This window comes from Acomys minous (assembly GCF_964271855.1).
Source record: "Acomys minous genome assembly, chromosome: 8".
Lineage (NCBI taxonomy): Eukaryota > Metazoa > Chordata > Mammalia > Rodentia > Muridae > Acomys > Acomys minous.
Window position 1 is genome coordinate 92,365,749 of NC_140489.1, and position 16,196 is coordinate 92,381,944.

The 16,196-nt window shown below is 40.6% G+C and overlaps 1 protein-coding gene across 2 annotated transcripts in view; it reads right to left on the reverse strand.

The window, feature by feature from the left end:
• The window catches only part of NBAS (NBAS subunit of NRZ tethering complex), a 302,855-nt gene that overhangs the window by 46,410 nt on the left and 240,249 nt on the right, over positions 1 to 16,196 (reverse strand). For both annotated transcript variants that reach the window (XM_084791395.1, XM_084791394.1), the window contains exons 45-47: positions 13,355 to 13,570; positions 8,350 to 8,552; positions 6,324 to 6,413 (exon numbers count right to left, since the gene is read on the reverse strand). In XM_084791395.1, coding sequence (XP_084647521.1) covers positions 6,324 to 6,413; positions 8,350 to 8,552; positions 13,355 to 13,570 — 509 coding nt within the window. The remainder of the gene's footprint in view (positions 1 to 6,323; positions 6,414 to 8,349; positions 8,553 to 13,354; positions 13,571 to 16,196) is intronic.

Consider the following 16,196-nt stretch of genomic DNA (forward strand, 5'->3'; position numbering starts at 1 on the left):
ACCCTGTAATATATGGCTAAAATCTGCTTATAAGTGAGTACATACTCTGTGTGTATTGAAGAGATATGGAGAGAGTGGGCAGCCTTGTCTTGTCCCTGATTTCAGTGGAACTGCTTTAAGTTTCTCTTTGTTTAGTTTGATGTTGATTATAGGCTTGTTGTATATTGTCTTTATTGTGTTTAGGTATGTTCCTTGTATCCTTGATCTCTCTGAGTTTTAACATCTAAGGAGTTGAGCATGTGGGTTTTTTTTCAAAACAATTTTTTTTTTTAAGAATATAAAAGTAGCAATCTTTGAAAAAATTGCTTGTTTGTTTGTTTGTTTGTTTCAAGATAGGGTTTCTCTGTGTAGAAACCCTAGCTGTGCTGGACTCATTTTGTAGACCAGGCTGGCCTTCAACTCACAGAGATCCCCTTGCCTCTGCCTCCTGAGTGCTGGGATTAAAGGCATGTCAGATTCCTCATGATACATGTCCTAGTTAGGGTTACCTTTGCTATGATTAAACACCATGTCCAAAAGCAACTTGGGAAGGAAAGGGTTTATTTGGCTTATATTTCCACATGTAGTCCATCATTGAAAGAAGTCAGGACAGGACTTAAAATAGGGCCAGGACCTGGAGGACAGAGCTGCTGCAGAGGCCATGGAGGGGTGCGGTTTACTGGATCTCTCCTCATTGCTTGCTCAGCCTGCTTTCTTATAGAACTGAGAACCACCAGTCCACGGATGGCACCACTCACCATGGGCTGGGCCTTCCTCCACTCATCAGTAATTAAGAAAATGTCACAAACCTGGATCTTATGAATTTTCTTGATTGAAGTTTCCTCCTCTCAGATGACTTTAGATTGTCATAAAACTATTCAGTATAACAGAATCATAGAAAGTAAGCCATATCTAAATTTAAATAGTTAAAGTATACTGAAAAAGGTATTAAAATATTTTAATGATATAATAACAAAAACAGTTATTCTTACTTGAGGATGGGGAAAAGAAAACTGCATTTAAATATGCAAAATATAAGACCTTTGATACTTCTTATAAATATAAAAATCATAGAATTTGAACTCTAAAAAGAACTAAAGACACTTTCTTTGATCCTCTATACTGAAGGCCAGCAGGTAACCCAACTGTAGGATTAGCTTGTATTCCAATGTTTCCAAATTAAACTTTACACATACAGCCACTTTCTGCACCTTCTTTAAAAACTGGATGGCACTCACGTCCAGAGAGCAGTTAGTTAGCTCATAACAATCATGCTATTATTGGCTCAGAAGGTGCATCTTGCCTTGCAATACCCAGGTTGCAAGTTTTATAGCTGAGTAAGACAGTGATACCAGTTATTCCCTAATAACCTGCATAGTACCTTTCAGTGCCATGAACACTCGGCAGTACAGAGGAAGGCTTCAATTTGGCTCCAGTTTGATTTCTCTGTCTTACAGTAAGTACGTGGTATTTTAGGAATAGTGCTCATTAGCTACTTCTGTCCAGGCATGATAATCGCTCCTATTGTTTGAGATCTTCTGGGGCTTCTCTTATTAATACTCATTACTATGTGTCCTATACATGCAGCATCTGTATTTCTGTGCCTATGTTATTTCCCTGACCATAATTTTTTGGTTTCATTCATCTTCTGAAATTTTACAGCTGAATAAAATTCCATTGCTTATATGTACCATTTTTTCATTATCCACTCATCTGTCTAGACATGTAGGCTTTTCCTGTAACTATTGTGAATACAGTGGCAAGAAACATGGATGAGTATGTATCTCAGTGGAGAGGATAGATGAAATCCTTGGAGTATAAGTTCAGGAGTGGTCTAGCTAGATCATATGATAAGTTCTACTTTTAGCTTTTTGTGGAACCTGTAAAGTTCCAAAGTAGGCACAGTAGTGGACACTTCTATTAACAGTGAACAGGGGTCTCTCTTTCCTTACTTCCTTGCTAGAATTTATTGTCAATTGATTTCTTGATAATAGCCATTTTTAGTAGGGTGAGATGGAATCTCAAAAATATTTTAATTTACATTTTTAAAGTGTCTGTCATTCAAATTACTTTTGTAAATTCTCTACTCAGAACTGAAGCTCATTATTTCATTTGGTTGTTATCTTTCTTTTTCTTTTTTCTTGTCCAAGAAAGGGTTTCTCTGTGTAGCTTTGGCTGTCCTGGATTTACTTTGTAGACCAGCCTGGCCTTGAACTCACAGTGATCTGCCTGCCTCTGCCTCCCTGAGTACTGCAATTTAAGGTATGCTTCTATTGTTTTCTTAATGTTTTGCTTTGGGGATCTTTGTGTATCTTATATGGCCACCCTCAATCAGAAGTTTGACCTGTGAAGATTTTTCTCATTCTGTACTGTCCCTCTTCAGTCAGTTAGCAGTTTCCTATGCTGTACAGAAGCATATTAGTTTCACAGCATGCCCTATTTGTCATTTGTTGGGCTAGTTTCCTGAGAGGGCAGAGTTCTTAGTAAAAAATCCTTCCCAAGCCTGTGTCTACAGAGTATCCCGTACTGTTTTCTCTACCAGTTTCAGGTCTGTGGTAGTATGAACCTGGTCTGCAATCCATGGCTGAAGAGGTCTTAGGCTCTAGGAGAACTTAGCTTTGTTGCGTAGCTTGTCCTAGTACCAAGGCGCCTTCTAAACACATGTATTTGTGTTATACCCATGGACAAGTGCCATTCTCAGTCTTGACTAGAGGAACTTCTCTCTTCAGTGAAAGGTGGTGAATTCATAGATGCATGGCTATTTAAGGTGCTCAGTGAGAGTAAGTGACAATTGTTATGAAGTGTGGTTTCTCAGTTATGTTATAAAACATATTTTTGTTTTAATCCCAGCTTTGAGATACGGGATTGTCTACAGCAGCTGACTACATGTGCCCTGCAGCTCTGAGAAGGGTATAGTCTTTGGCAGCTGTAGTTAGTTGAATTCTGAGGACTCTGGAGAGGGGATAAATGCCAGAACACAGAGAGAGACGGGGTTGGGTGGGGGTGGGAGTGGGCTCTGAGAAAGAAGAAGGCTGCTTGTGTTCTCCCCTGATGCTTCTAGTTACTATTGATGCAGTGTGAGGAGAAGTTGAAGATAATCCTGACAGGAAGATTGGTATTGCCCCAAAAAACCCTAAACAGCAGGAAGTAGCTAAGAGACCTATTTCTGCTTTCTCCCCCCGCCCCCACCCCCATTTTCTTTCTCTCCTACCTGTTGTTGGGGAGTTGGAAAGGACTGGGGTGATGAGAAAAAGGAATGTGAGAAACCAAAATAAAAATAGATTTTAAAAATCCTCCAGCAGACAATTTAGTGCTCAGTCCTATTTAGGTTATTTACACAATCCCCTTGAAGGCTCACAATGTATCAACAAAGAGAGGCAGGAAAGAAAGGGAGAGTCAAATCCCACCAGCTCAGATGTGAACAAACAGGCTCACATCCATGCTGTCTCAGCTAAAAGCAGCATTCCCCTCTAGGATAAGACTGCATCTTCAAACTATGAGCTAAAATAAACCCTCCCTCCTTTAAGTTGCTTCTATCAAAAGTTCTGTGAGGCCAGTATAGCCATATCTAGTTAGATGGCTAAAGGCTCCATTAAAACTGTCTGAGTGCTGTGAGTTCATTGGATGTGAAATCAGCACAGAAGAGAAGAGTGCCCAGGAGAGGCAGGCTGCAGTTACAAAGCAATTGACACTTGCTCTAGCATAAGCGAGAGCTCATGCTGGTACAGCATAGACTATGTACGAAGAATAGCCACAAGGGCAAGATGGGGCAGACCTGTAAACCCAGCACTTGGAAGGCACAGGCAAGAGGAACAGAAAGAAGTTCAAGATCATCCAGTGAGGTTGAGGCCAGCCTGGGATACATATAACCCTGTCTAAACAAAACAAAGCAAAACAAAACTCCTAAAAAAATAACAGCCATATAACCAGACAAATGGTAGCTATTTCATATACACTCCAATTCTTAATCTTCTCTGAAGACTCTCTGGCAGAAATTCAGGAACATACAAATCCCAAGGAGCATACAAACAAATGTGTGTGCGAGTGGGTACCATGTACGTCTGTGATTGCTGATGACATGCGTGGGTAGGGGCTATTCACTATGGATGCTCAGCAGAGTGGGCATCAGACTTAAACTCTTGGGACTGATGAAGGTTGTATGACAAGAGGAAGAGGCAGGGCCGAGAGGCACAACACCTAGGGGGGCATCAGTTGGGTCAGATACAGAAATAAGTGACCTGAAAGCAAAGCGTTAGAGCAGTTGGTGCCCCATGGTCCTCCAGAGACTACCTGGAACTTCCTAGAACATAAACTGCCTCCTCCACGGAACTCTTCCAGGCAGCTGGGAAATAAAAGCCAAGCAAATAGTAGCTATGCCAACTAAAGAATACTTGCTGGAAATAGAAGTTATATTATCTTTCTTCTCCTCCTGCTTTTTTTCAAGAAAAAAAAATCTGAAGCTTTTCCCAAGAATCCTTTGTTATTCTATCTCTGGAATGAAAAGGAGCATCTTGTTCTGCTTTTCCACTCCCTAAAGTCTCTTTTGGGGCTTGAAAAATAAATATCCTGTATTTCAAAGACCCAAGGTACATTCTTCAGTGTATCCGGTTAGAAATTCATGGGGAAAAAAACATTGTCTTCTAGCTGTGAGAGGGCCCCAGGTGAACAGGATTCTACAAGTTACTGGAAGTGGCCTATGCAGTAGCAGAGAGGGTCTTTCATCTTGAAAGATCAGGACCCAGAGCCAAGCCAACTTGAGAGAAGCTAGGGGCTGAGAGAGTTAATTCCCTTGGAACTGGGACAAGGATGGCAGCACCTCCACCTGCACTGGCCAGCACAGTGTCTCAGGTAGAACACCAACACCCTCTCCTCCTAACAGAGTGAGGTCAGAGGCTAGGCCCAGTCACCCACCACATTTCCCTCTCTGCTGTTCCTTGTCTTCCATTCTTGCTTCCAATATGGTCCTTCCAACTCTAGAGCAGTTACTAGGGCCATGTGTAAACTTGTCTTCTCTGAAAAACAGACACCCCTGGGCTTAGAGGTTACTTCTTATCCATATATAACTCCCTGTGACTGACTAGAGCAGGATACACAGCAATCACACTGAATAAGCACAGATCTCTTTAGAATAAGGCATCAGAATTAGGCTACAGCTATTTTCTTATTTGAAGATATACAAGCAAAAGGAGTTTAGAAAACTATACAAGGTAAGAGGCAGAGGAAACAGAGGGTCCTGCTTGCAATAATTTCTCATATTTATCAACAGAGCATCCTCTCAAACCTGGGGGGGAAATGGAGCTCAGGAAGAAACACTGTTATCTATAAGATATTCTATAAGTCATGAAGATATACAGCATCTGCCTGCTAAGCCTGGAGTCACACTCAGGCAGAGCCTAGTTCTATGGTCCTAGACAAGTGCTGAGCTTTTCTATCATCCTCTGGAAGCAGCACAGGCACATGTGTGTGCTTGAATAATAGCTGGAAAGAAAAACTATTTTATTACTCTGTACTCAGTACTCAGTGGGGCATCTCCTAAACCCTTCCTCACTGTTATTTTCAGTGGAAACTGGCTAGCTGAGGAGAGGCCAGACATGACTGACATGGATATCAGTTGCAACAAAGACTGCTGTAAACTCCAAAGACTTGCATTCCCATTAAGAGGTTGTGGTGGTTTGAAGGAGAACCACTCCTCATAAGCTCAGATTTGAACACTTGGTTCCCCAGTTGGTGGAACTATTTGGGAAGGATCAGAAGGTTGTGTCCTTGTTGAGGAGGTAGATCACTGTGGGTCGGCTTTGAGGTTTCAAAACCTCATGCCTTGAGTCTCAGCAGAGACTTCACACTTAAATAGTATTGAAACTGTGAAAGACAATGGGTATTTTATAAGTTGGAATACACTTTGCATTATGATATGGCTACAAACCTATGGGGACCAGGACATAGAAAACAGTGGTTTAAATGAAAATGGCCTCAATAGGCTCATATATTTGAGTGGTTGGTCCCCAGTTGATGGAACTGTATTGGGAAAGATTAGGAGGTGTGGCCTTGTTGGATGAAGTATGTCACTGGGGGTAGGCTTGAGGTTTCAAAATATCATGCCAAGCCCAGTGTAGCCCACTCTTTTCCTCTCCCTTGTAGATTAGATGTAAGCTTTCAACTACTGCTGCAGCACTATACCTGTTTGCCTGCCTGCTGCCATGTCCTTGCATGGTTTCACCCTCTGAAACTGTAAATGCTTTCTTTTATACACTGCCTTGGTCATGGTGTCTCTTCACAGCAATAGTAAAGTAACTGAAACACAGCAAGCCATTCCATGGAGGTGGACAAAGATGACCTGGTCTTACCCATTGTCCACACTGGTGTGGACTGCCCCAACAATGCCTTCTAAGACCTGGAGGGGATCATGTTGCTCACAAAGTTCAGCACTCCTGCCACTGTGATGAGAAAGAAAATAACTGAGTTAGAAGAGGTTAATGGAGCCTCGGAAGTATACTTTCTATGACACACTCAGGTGAAGGCAGTTGGATCATGGCATGGTGAGGCGCTTGCTTACAACTCTGTGAGCTCAAAGTGAAGCACTAAGGATGTGAGGCTTTGTTCATGGTCTAATTCATGCACACATTTCTATCTGGAAAACAACACAACCTACTTTGTCATTCAAAAGCAACTGAAAATTAGATTTTAAGCATTAAGTAAGTAATAATGTTCTAAATACACCAGCTTGATGCTTTTAAAAAGCAGTATTTACTCACTGTCTAGAATTCAAGCAAATTCCCAAAGTGTAACAGAAGAAAAAAAAATTTTACACATGTTTTCAGAATATTTTCATAGCTAAACAACCTGCTAGGGTCAGTTACTTTTAGGTCTTTGTCATTTTGTTCCTATGCCTACTAAATCTAAGTTAAAAGATATATGAAGGAGCCTAGCACAGCCAGTGTCCTTGGCCCTGAGAGTGAAACAGCTGACCTCTGCATGTTCCTGAACCTTCTATAGCTGCAAGTGTCACATACACATTAGTCAAATGTCTTTAGAGCACTGTCATTAGAATCAGTGTGTAATTCAGACTTGATCAGAACCAAGTCTCCAGTAGCAGAAATGCTACAAAGGCACAAATGTTTCAAATGTTTATTTTGTGAGCTTTATCTGGTTAAGAAACAGTAATTACAACCTAAAAGGTACAAAACATGGCAAATAAATATGTGCTATCACTTGGAAATGAGGGCTTCTCATAAGCAACAACAGAGAAATCATAACAGACTAATAGAACAAAGCTTTATTAATGCAAAATTTGTTATTTCTAAAATGAAGTGCTGCAGCATTTTGTCTGTCTCTGCATAAAATTGCTAGGTACCTCAGAGCATTAATGTGAAAACTGTATGAGGCTAGGGTAATTAAACTGATAAAGGCTCATTTGATTTCAGTTTAGCTTCAGAAACTGACATGCATTTAATCAAAAAGTTCCTCAAGAGCAATACAGAATTACAAAGAATGCTTAAAAGGAGAATAAATTAAATACAACTAAATCTCTTAGCCTAATTACATTATTCACAGAAAGTGTATGATGCCTCATTATTCCCTTAGCTTCACTTTTCTCCTTTCCCATCCTCTTGCTTGCTGTGCTCTAATGTGCCTATGTGGGGGCAGGAAGTAAGGACTGCTCTGCCCCCAAGCTTCCACTACTCATGCCCTAAGGCAAACAATGTGCTAAGATAAGTAGCCAATGACAAACTTCCAGTTGTGACTTGAGTTCATCAAAAGAACTACTTTGGCACCATTTTTCACTGCCTCTAAGAAGGACAATTACAAATGGCAGGAGCTGAGCAGCCACACCAATGCCACAGGGCAACCTGGCTCTTGGCTGCCTGCTTCACATGTCACTTGGTCTTTCTCTTGCTTCTGTTATGATGTGTAGAGGAAAATGAGTCCAACCAGGAATTGGCTTCATGGTATGTTATAACAAAGACACATACTCATGGTTCTTTATTCTCAAGACATTTTAAGTCTTAAGAGTTTGAATACTCTAAAAGTAATCTCTCAGGTTTGTAAAATATTTGAAAATATAACATGCTTCTACATGCCTGGGTATAGTTTAGCTTCATAAAGTCTAAAGGGTGGGAACTAGAGAGATAGCTTAGAGGTTAAGAGCATTGGCTGCTCTCCCAGAGGTCCTGAGTTCAAGTCCCAGTAATCACATGGTGACTCATAATCATCTAAATTGAGATCTGGTGTCCTCTTCTGGCCTGCAGGTGTACATGCAGGCAGAACACTGTGTACATGATAAATAAATAATTCTTTTTTTTTTAAAAAAAGGCTATGAGATGGGTACAATTATTGGCAAACTATGTAATGGTTACATTATAGCTCACTCACCTCAATGCAGAAATTATTTGTGTGATTGCGCTATGCACTACATCCTTGAGTGAGATGTTGATAGGACCGACGGCCACTTCTAACAGCTGCTGAATCATCCGTAGAGGCTGGCCATCTAAGCACATGGCTATAGCTTGGTCTTGAAGTTTCCCTCCTTCTGATCTGGACAGATCGTAGAGGTAACTGTATTTCTGTAGTATTTCCTGAAAAGAAAAAGTATTCAACACAGAAATATTAGCAAGAAATTAAATGTGTCTCTCACACAAAGCATATTTAGAAGGCCCACAAACTGGACATATTCCCATCATCAACAGCACACCAAGGGACATGGATCAGCCACCAAAACCTTAGACTCAAGCCCACCTATATTGACTGCAAATAATTCCTTTACTGTTTACTAGTGTGGTTGGCTGTTATGATTAGAAAGTTCAGCCTCTGTAAATTGAGGATGAGGACAAGACGGTCTTGTGGACAGAGGGCACTGTGAATACTACCAGGAATGACATAAAAATCAGGTTGTTAACAGTATCAGGCACAGACCAGCAGGGAGTGTGAACTGCACTGTTTACACTGAGCTCTAAAGCATAATCATCATTATAATGTTTCGAAGAATAATTACATAATCCTAGCTGTTACACACATGGTATTTAATTAAATATTTCCAACAAAAATCCAACAAGTACTTTTAATTAGTCCCATCTCATCAAAAACTAAACTGAAGATCCAAGGCACTAAATAGCATGCCTGAAGTCACACTGCCACCCAGTAGGACCTAGAAGTTACTCTCTACCCATGATACATTGTTTCTCTATAAAATATCTGTACCAACCAATATTACAAGAAATAACTGAGGAAGTCTGCCATAAGCTCTGGTTCCCAGCATACTGCACATGGCCACAGGATGACAGCACTGCTTTCTAGCTTCTGTGTCACTTCCCTGGTAACTCCAAACATAATGCTTCATTTTCTAAAACCTCTACATAAAATCTGAACATTAAGCCAAGTTTTAATGATATTAAAGAATTACCATTTTGTAGTGTGATATATAGTGGTGGCTACACTTTATTTTTTTTAATTTAATTAATTTATTCAGATTACAACTCAATTGTTATCCCGTCACTTGTATCCTCCTATTTCCTCCCTCCCTCCCACTTTCACCCTATTCCCCTCCCCTAGGTCTACGACTGAGGGGGACCTCCTCCCCCACTATATGGTCATAGTCTATCAAGTCTCATCTTGGTAGCCTGCTTATTCTTTCTTTGAGTGCCATCAGGCCTCCCCACCAAGGGAGGTGGTCAGGACTACATCTTGGTCCTGAGTTCATGTCAGAGTCATATCCTGTCCATTGGGTAGATCAGAGTAAGGGTTCAATGTTTACTACTTGTATTGTCCTTGGTTAGTGCAATAGTTTGAGCAGATCCCCCTGGACCCTGATCTACCCATCACGATGTTCTTCTTGTAGGTTTCTAGGACCCTCTGGATCCTTCTATTTCCCTATCTCCTATATTTCTCTGACCTAGAATCCCAGTAGGATGTCCTCACATCTATCGCAATCTCATGGTAAGTGGCTACACTTTAAATATAATCTTTTTGAGGAAGCTCAGCAAGTCTTTATGGACAAATGAAAGGTTGTCTAGGATGCACTAACCTACAGGCATGGGGTAAACGCAGGGCATGCATGGTGGAGGATGGGCACCTTTGGGACCTGACTCTGATAAACAGGCATTTCATTATTCTCCCCCGTGCTTGAAATCTTCCAATCCAACCCTAACGAGCACATGGACCAGGCCAGCCAGTTCTAGCATCTGCACTAAGAGAAGAGGAAACCAAGACTCCAGAGGTGCCAGCTGCCTACTTAGCTCACTCTAAGCTTCAGGTGTAACTAGAGGGGTTCAAAGTCTAAATGAGAAGTTTACAGGGCAAATTTAATGCCTGAAGGTTATTTCAGCTTTATTATGCAAATATCTTTTTCTTTTTGGGGACAGGGGGACATATTTTTGAGACAGTCTCACTATGTAGCTGTAGCTGTCCTAAAACTCCCTGTATAGGCCAGGCTGGCTATGAACTCACAGAGATCTGCTTGCCTCTGACTCCCAAGTGCTGGGATTAAAGGTGTGTGACACTACTCCTGGCTGAAAGTATTTTAAGAAAAGCAACTGCTGTTCAATTTAGGAAGCACAGATTGACTCTTCCACATGGGGTGGTTGGAGTGAATGTCACTCACAAAGAACAAAATGGCACTTTAAATTCTAAGGTGAAATAAGCGGAAGTATCTTTAATAGCCCCCTTGAATTCAAACACACCATGCTAGGCCTAAAGGCCATTTGTTACCAAGAGAAAAATGGAATGTTCTGGTTTTTAACATACAATTGAAAAGCCAACAAAAATATAACTTTTTACACTAAAACATGTAAATCACTTTTGCTTGAAGATTCAAAATTTACCATAGATTTTATAATTATAAATTATGGTATAATAAATGTTAAAAAAAAATAGAGTGAACACTGCAAAGCCGGTTTGTTCCCAAAGTGGCTTATCTGCTGTTTATACCACTATTTAGTGGTGTCCATTAGAGAGCCTACCACATTAAAATGTAAAAGTAAATCAGGCCAACTTTTCAATTCAGCCCATCACCAATTTCTAGAAAAATTTTCTAGAATGCTTTTCTGCACATGTATGTGTGTTCCAGCACCTTGTGGAAGTCACAGCAACCTGCAGGATTTGGTTCTTGCTTTCTCCCATATGAGTCCTAGGTAAGGGATCAAATTTACCTCACTGGGCCCTACTATCTTCTAAATGAGATTTTTACACTGATGGGCAAACCAATACTCAATCTGATCAACTTTTAAGATTTAGTGAGTGAATATAATTTAAGAAAATAAAAAGGAGGTTAGCAGCTACCTAGGTCCATTTGCAATGGCATTATAGGGCAAGTCAAATAGTATTCCTGTATCTAAACACTATTTCACTCATATAAAAATCATTTACTCTTTGGAGGATGTGGGTTTTTTTGTTGTTGTTGTTCTTTCTTTCAAGACAGGGTCTCTCTGTGTAGCCTTGGCTGTCCTGGACCAGCCAAGGACAATACGTGCAGTAAACTTCAAACCCCTACCCAGATCTACCCAATGGACAGGACATTCTTCACAGTTGAGCGGAGAGTGGGGACTGACTTTCTCACGAACTCTGGTGTCCCATATTTGACCACGTCCCCTGGATGAGGAGGCCTGGTGCACTCAGAAGGATAGCAGGCTACCAAGAAGAGACTTGATACCCTATGAGCATATACAGGGGGAGGAGGTCCCCCTCAGTCACAGTCATAGGGGAGGGGAGTAAGGGGAAAATGAGAGGGAGGGAGGAATGGGAGGATACAAGGGATAGGCTAACAATTGAGATGTAATATGAATAAATTAATAAAATATATTAAAAATCATTTACTCAGTGATCTGTCACCCTCCCAACTATGTAAAAGAATATTCTAAAGTCCCACACTGTTAAAATACAGAAGAAGTTGGCCATGATGGTATACATCTGTCATCTCAACTGTCAGGACATTTGAGTAGGACAGTCACAGTTCCAGGTCAGCCAGTGCTATACAGTGACACACTTTCTCACTTTCTCAGAACACCACACACACATACACACACATCACACGCACTTGCACACACACCACACCACACCACACACATACACCATAAACACAAGTACACACACAGGCAGAACAGAAAGAACAAAGAAAGGAAACCAGTACATGGAACTGGGCAGTGTTGTCAGAGAGAAAAAAATCTACTAAAACATATTTTGTTTAAAAGTACCATAATAAAGTCTAATACCTTATATGCTAATTAAAAAAGAGCAAAGGTGAGAGACAGCTTAGTGATTAAGAGCCCCTGGGTACAATTCCAACGGACCTGGGTTTGGCTCCTAGCATACAAATGGGCACAGTCTCCAGCCCATTTTCTGGCCTCCATGGGCACTGCATACTCCTGGCTCACACAGACATACATGGAAGCACAGTATCCATACCCATAAAATAAATAAATAAATAAATAAATAAATAAATAAATGAAAATTTCAAGAATATATTAAAAAGAACAAAGTTTCTGAGGACCTCATATGACTTGTTTTTTAGTAGAGTCCTACTAGACAGGTCCTTAGACCTGACCATGAGGAAGGACTCCTAAGCCTCATGGTGGTTATTTTGGAGACAGAGCAGGCTGAGTTTAAAACCCAATAGGAACAGTTTGACCAGCCAGAAAATTCCTATCAGTAATAAATTTATATTGGAAGGATACATCAGGACAACAGGATAAAGTGTAGGCATAGTTAAAATTACTGTTGAAGCATGCATGAGAAACTAGCATTCCTGATTTTTAAAAAAACAATGGGATTATGGCCTCTGTTATGATTCATACACGTGTCAACTTTAGAAAGCCCTCCTCACCTGGCACCCACCCAGTGCTCTGTGCTACACCCCAACCCCCATCTACCTTTTCATCTTTTCAGATACCATCTTTAGCCCAAATTCCTTTAGAAAGAGAAAGGAAAGCAATCAAGTGATAAGAGGACCACTTTTCATGTCCACAACCTCAACAACACTACTGTTCTAGTCGAGATCTTCACATCCCACAAAGGGGATGTATTTCAGGTGGGAGGGTGGGGGGACCTCTTAAAAGATGGGGTCCACTGAGCAGGCATCAGGACACTGAAGGGCATAATGGGATTCCAGCCTTTTCTGTTTCTGTCTTGCTTCTTACTGAAGATGTGAGTGGTTTCACTCCATCACATGTTATCACCACAGGCCTTTCAGCAAAGGGGCCAACTGCCCAGACCGAAACTTTTACAACTGCAGCAGAAGTAAGGTTTGTCAATTCATGAAATGGTCATTTCAGGTATCTCTTACAATAGCCAAGAGCTAGCACAGTTACAAAGTGGCTTTGAGGCAAACAGAACAAATATGGCGATAATTGCCTGAGCTACCAGGCATTCCCAGGCGTCCACTTCATACCTGTTCACTGTTCTTCAGACTGAGGATGAAGCTGTGGCTGAGGGTTTCCAGGTGGGCAAGTGATGTCTCCAGATGAGCCAAGGCATCTGCATAGGTGACTTGAGAATCACCTTCTTGGGGGTCTTCTTCAGAATTCCTTTTCTTTGGTTTCTCTATGAAATGCTTGACTGTCTTAATGGCCTTTCTGGTCATCTCTTCACGTGCTTCCACTGATAGCTTTAAAAGGCATTAAACAAAGTCAGGAAAACCAGCCAGTACTATGCTTGACACATTCAATAAGGTATTGGTGAGGCAGAATCAAAGTGAAATCTTTTTTTAAATATATATTTTATTAATTTATTCATATTACATCTAAATTGTTATCCCATCCCTTGTATCCTCCCATTCCTCCTGCTTAAAAGTGAAATCTTAACAGAAGCTAACCAGTGGTTATTGTCCAGTGTCTGTCCACCTGCCCTCCTTTGAAGAAAACAGAAATAGTACAATAACATTTGTTCTACTCAGTTGCTAAGATAGCCTTTAAACAATAACGGTAGTCAAAAGGGGCAAAACGGCAAGGATGAAAGCAGACTTCCCACTGACTGTTGGCTAAAGTGCAAACAATAGACCCATTTACAGCCAGAATTTGCAGTCCTGAGCATTTCTTCGCTCTTAGGTAAAAAATCAAGACCCCATGGGCTTCGGGAGGGGCTGGTGCATGTCAGTAATCTCATCTCTTATGAGGTGAAGGCAGAAATATTGTGAGCTTGAAGCTACCATAAGCTAACTAGTATGATCCTGTCTCAAAAGAAAACTCCTAAAGCAACTGCTACTGGGTGAAGGAAGGAGAGAAACAGACACAGAGGCATGAAGATTTTAAGTAGAATAAGACTGTAAAAATGAAAATTCAAAATCAATCGAATTGACAAGATTCACAGTAACTAGTCTAAAATGAATTACTGTTGAGCATATTACCCAGTTACTAAAATTAGAACTATAAAGTCAGTAGAGAAATTTTATAAAGTGTTTCCATAAAACATTAAATTTTAGAAATTTGGACATAAAATTGTCAGTAACATAGTTACATTAAAATTTAAATTGTATCTTTTACTATACACAAAATAAATTTTTGTATATATTCTACATTTTCTGTGCACATAAATATGTATATAATATATCTGTAGAAAATTATTACAAATAAATATTAATTATATCACTACATATATTAATATGTGATATAAAATGTTAGTGACAAAGTGTCCTGGTTCTAAGCAATGTTTTCTCTGTGTTTTTCTGGCTTTTATAACAGTATTATGTTCATTCACTTACTCCCCAACACACCACAGCCTCTGCATTAGGTGTGCATGGCTTACAGTATCCTAATAATATTATGCACATTAAACTCATCTACCTTCAAGAATACAAAATAAAGTCCAGCTTGCCGCTGTGAGGGAGGCACCCCTCTGAACAACTCTAGGTGCCAGCTGATAAACCCTGACAGTCTGTCTCCTGTTGACTACTCAACGCCATTTCTGCTATATCCTCAAAGGGATTGAGGATTTTAAGAGATTAAAAACAAAAACAAAAACAAGTAAATGGCTTTTGACGGCATGTTAAATTTCCCTGTTCTTTCTTAGGATTAGTCATTGACAAATTTCTGAAAGATGGAAATAAGTGAAAATGCAAAGCATCAGTGACTACACTAGGAAGTAAATGTCTCCAACCCTTGTTCCAAGTTACCTCAATTCTACACAAATACTGATTAAAGCTATCTCAGCGAGGTCCTGCTTCCACTGAACTGCACTAAAGTTTGGCTTTGTAATGCAGCTTTGAAGCATATTCTGCAACCTCACCTCTTCCTGAGCTTTGCTACGAAGCAGGTGGCACAAAAAACAAACAAACAAACAAAAAACAAAAAAAAACAAAAACAAAAAACAAAAAAACAAGAGGCCTCTAACTCAGTGGTTCTTAACCTGGGGGTTATGATCCCCTTGGCAAACCTCTATCTCCAAAATTATTTGCATTATGATTCATAACAATAGCAAAATTATTCTTATGAAGTAGCAGTGAAAACAAATGGTATGGTTGGGGGTCACCACACACGAGGTGCTGTGGTAAAGGGTCGCAGCATTAGGGAGGTTGAGAGCCGATGCTCTAACTGGACAGGACTGATTGTAGCAGTGGCTCTTCCTCCCTGCCATAGTGCACTCCTCTCTCTACCTGCGCTTGCTCAACGGGCTTTCCCCTCCTCCACCATGTACGTGCAAAGCGTGGAAAGGTAAGGAGGAAGGAGATTGGAATCGGATGCATGAATGGATCGGCTGAAGTTGGCAGACTGAAAACCTGACCACCCTGGCCTCCATAATAAGCCTGCCTCAGGAGAAAAACAGATCAAAACGCTGGACTCCACAGCATGTGGTATACAGAATTTGCCCTAACGGATACCACACTGCCTCCTCCTGGCCATCTTCTGCATCCTAGGTCTCACAGAGTATCACAGTGTGCATACTGGCTGAGTCCTCTGACAAATTCAAGGCTGAGTGACAGTGTTGTGAATCTTGTAACTTATTTATGCTTTTTTGCCAAAAAAAAATTCAATTTGGACAATTATGCCAGCTTGTCTAATATCTTTCCTATCCTACTGTGTAGTGTAGAGAAGTTTTGAGTGTAAACAAGCTAGGGAATAGGAAAAAGGAAGGGAGTTATGTGTGTAGAAAGCAAAGTGGTAGGAGAAACAGCAGGCCCCTGGGCACTTAGGTCCAGGTGGATTATCACTATCCAAGGCACTTGATAGTGACAAAAGCTGGGAAGAAGGTACAGGAATCTGGAAGGAAGGGAAATTCAGACAATTTGTTTCTAATAT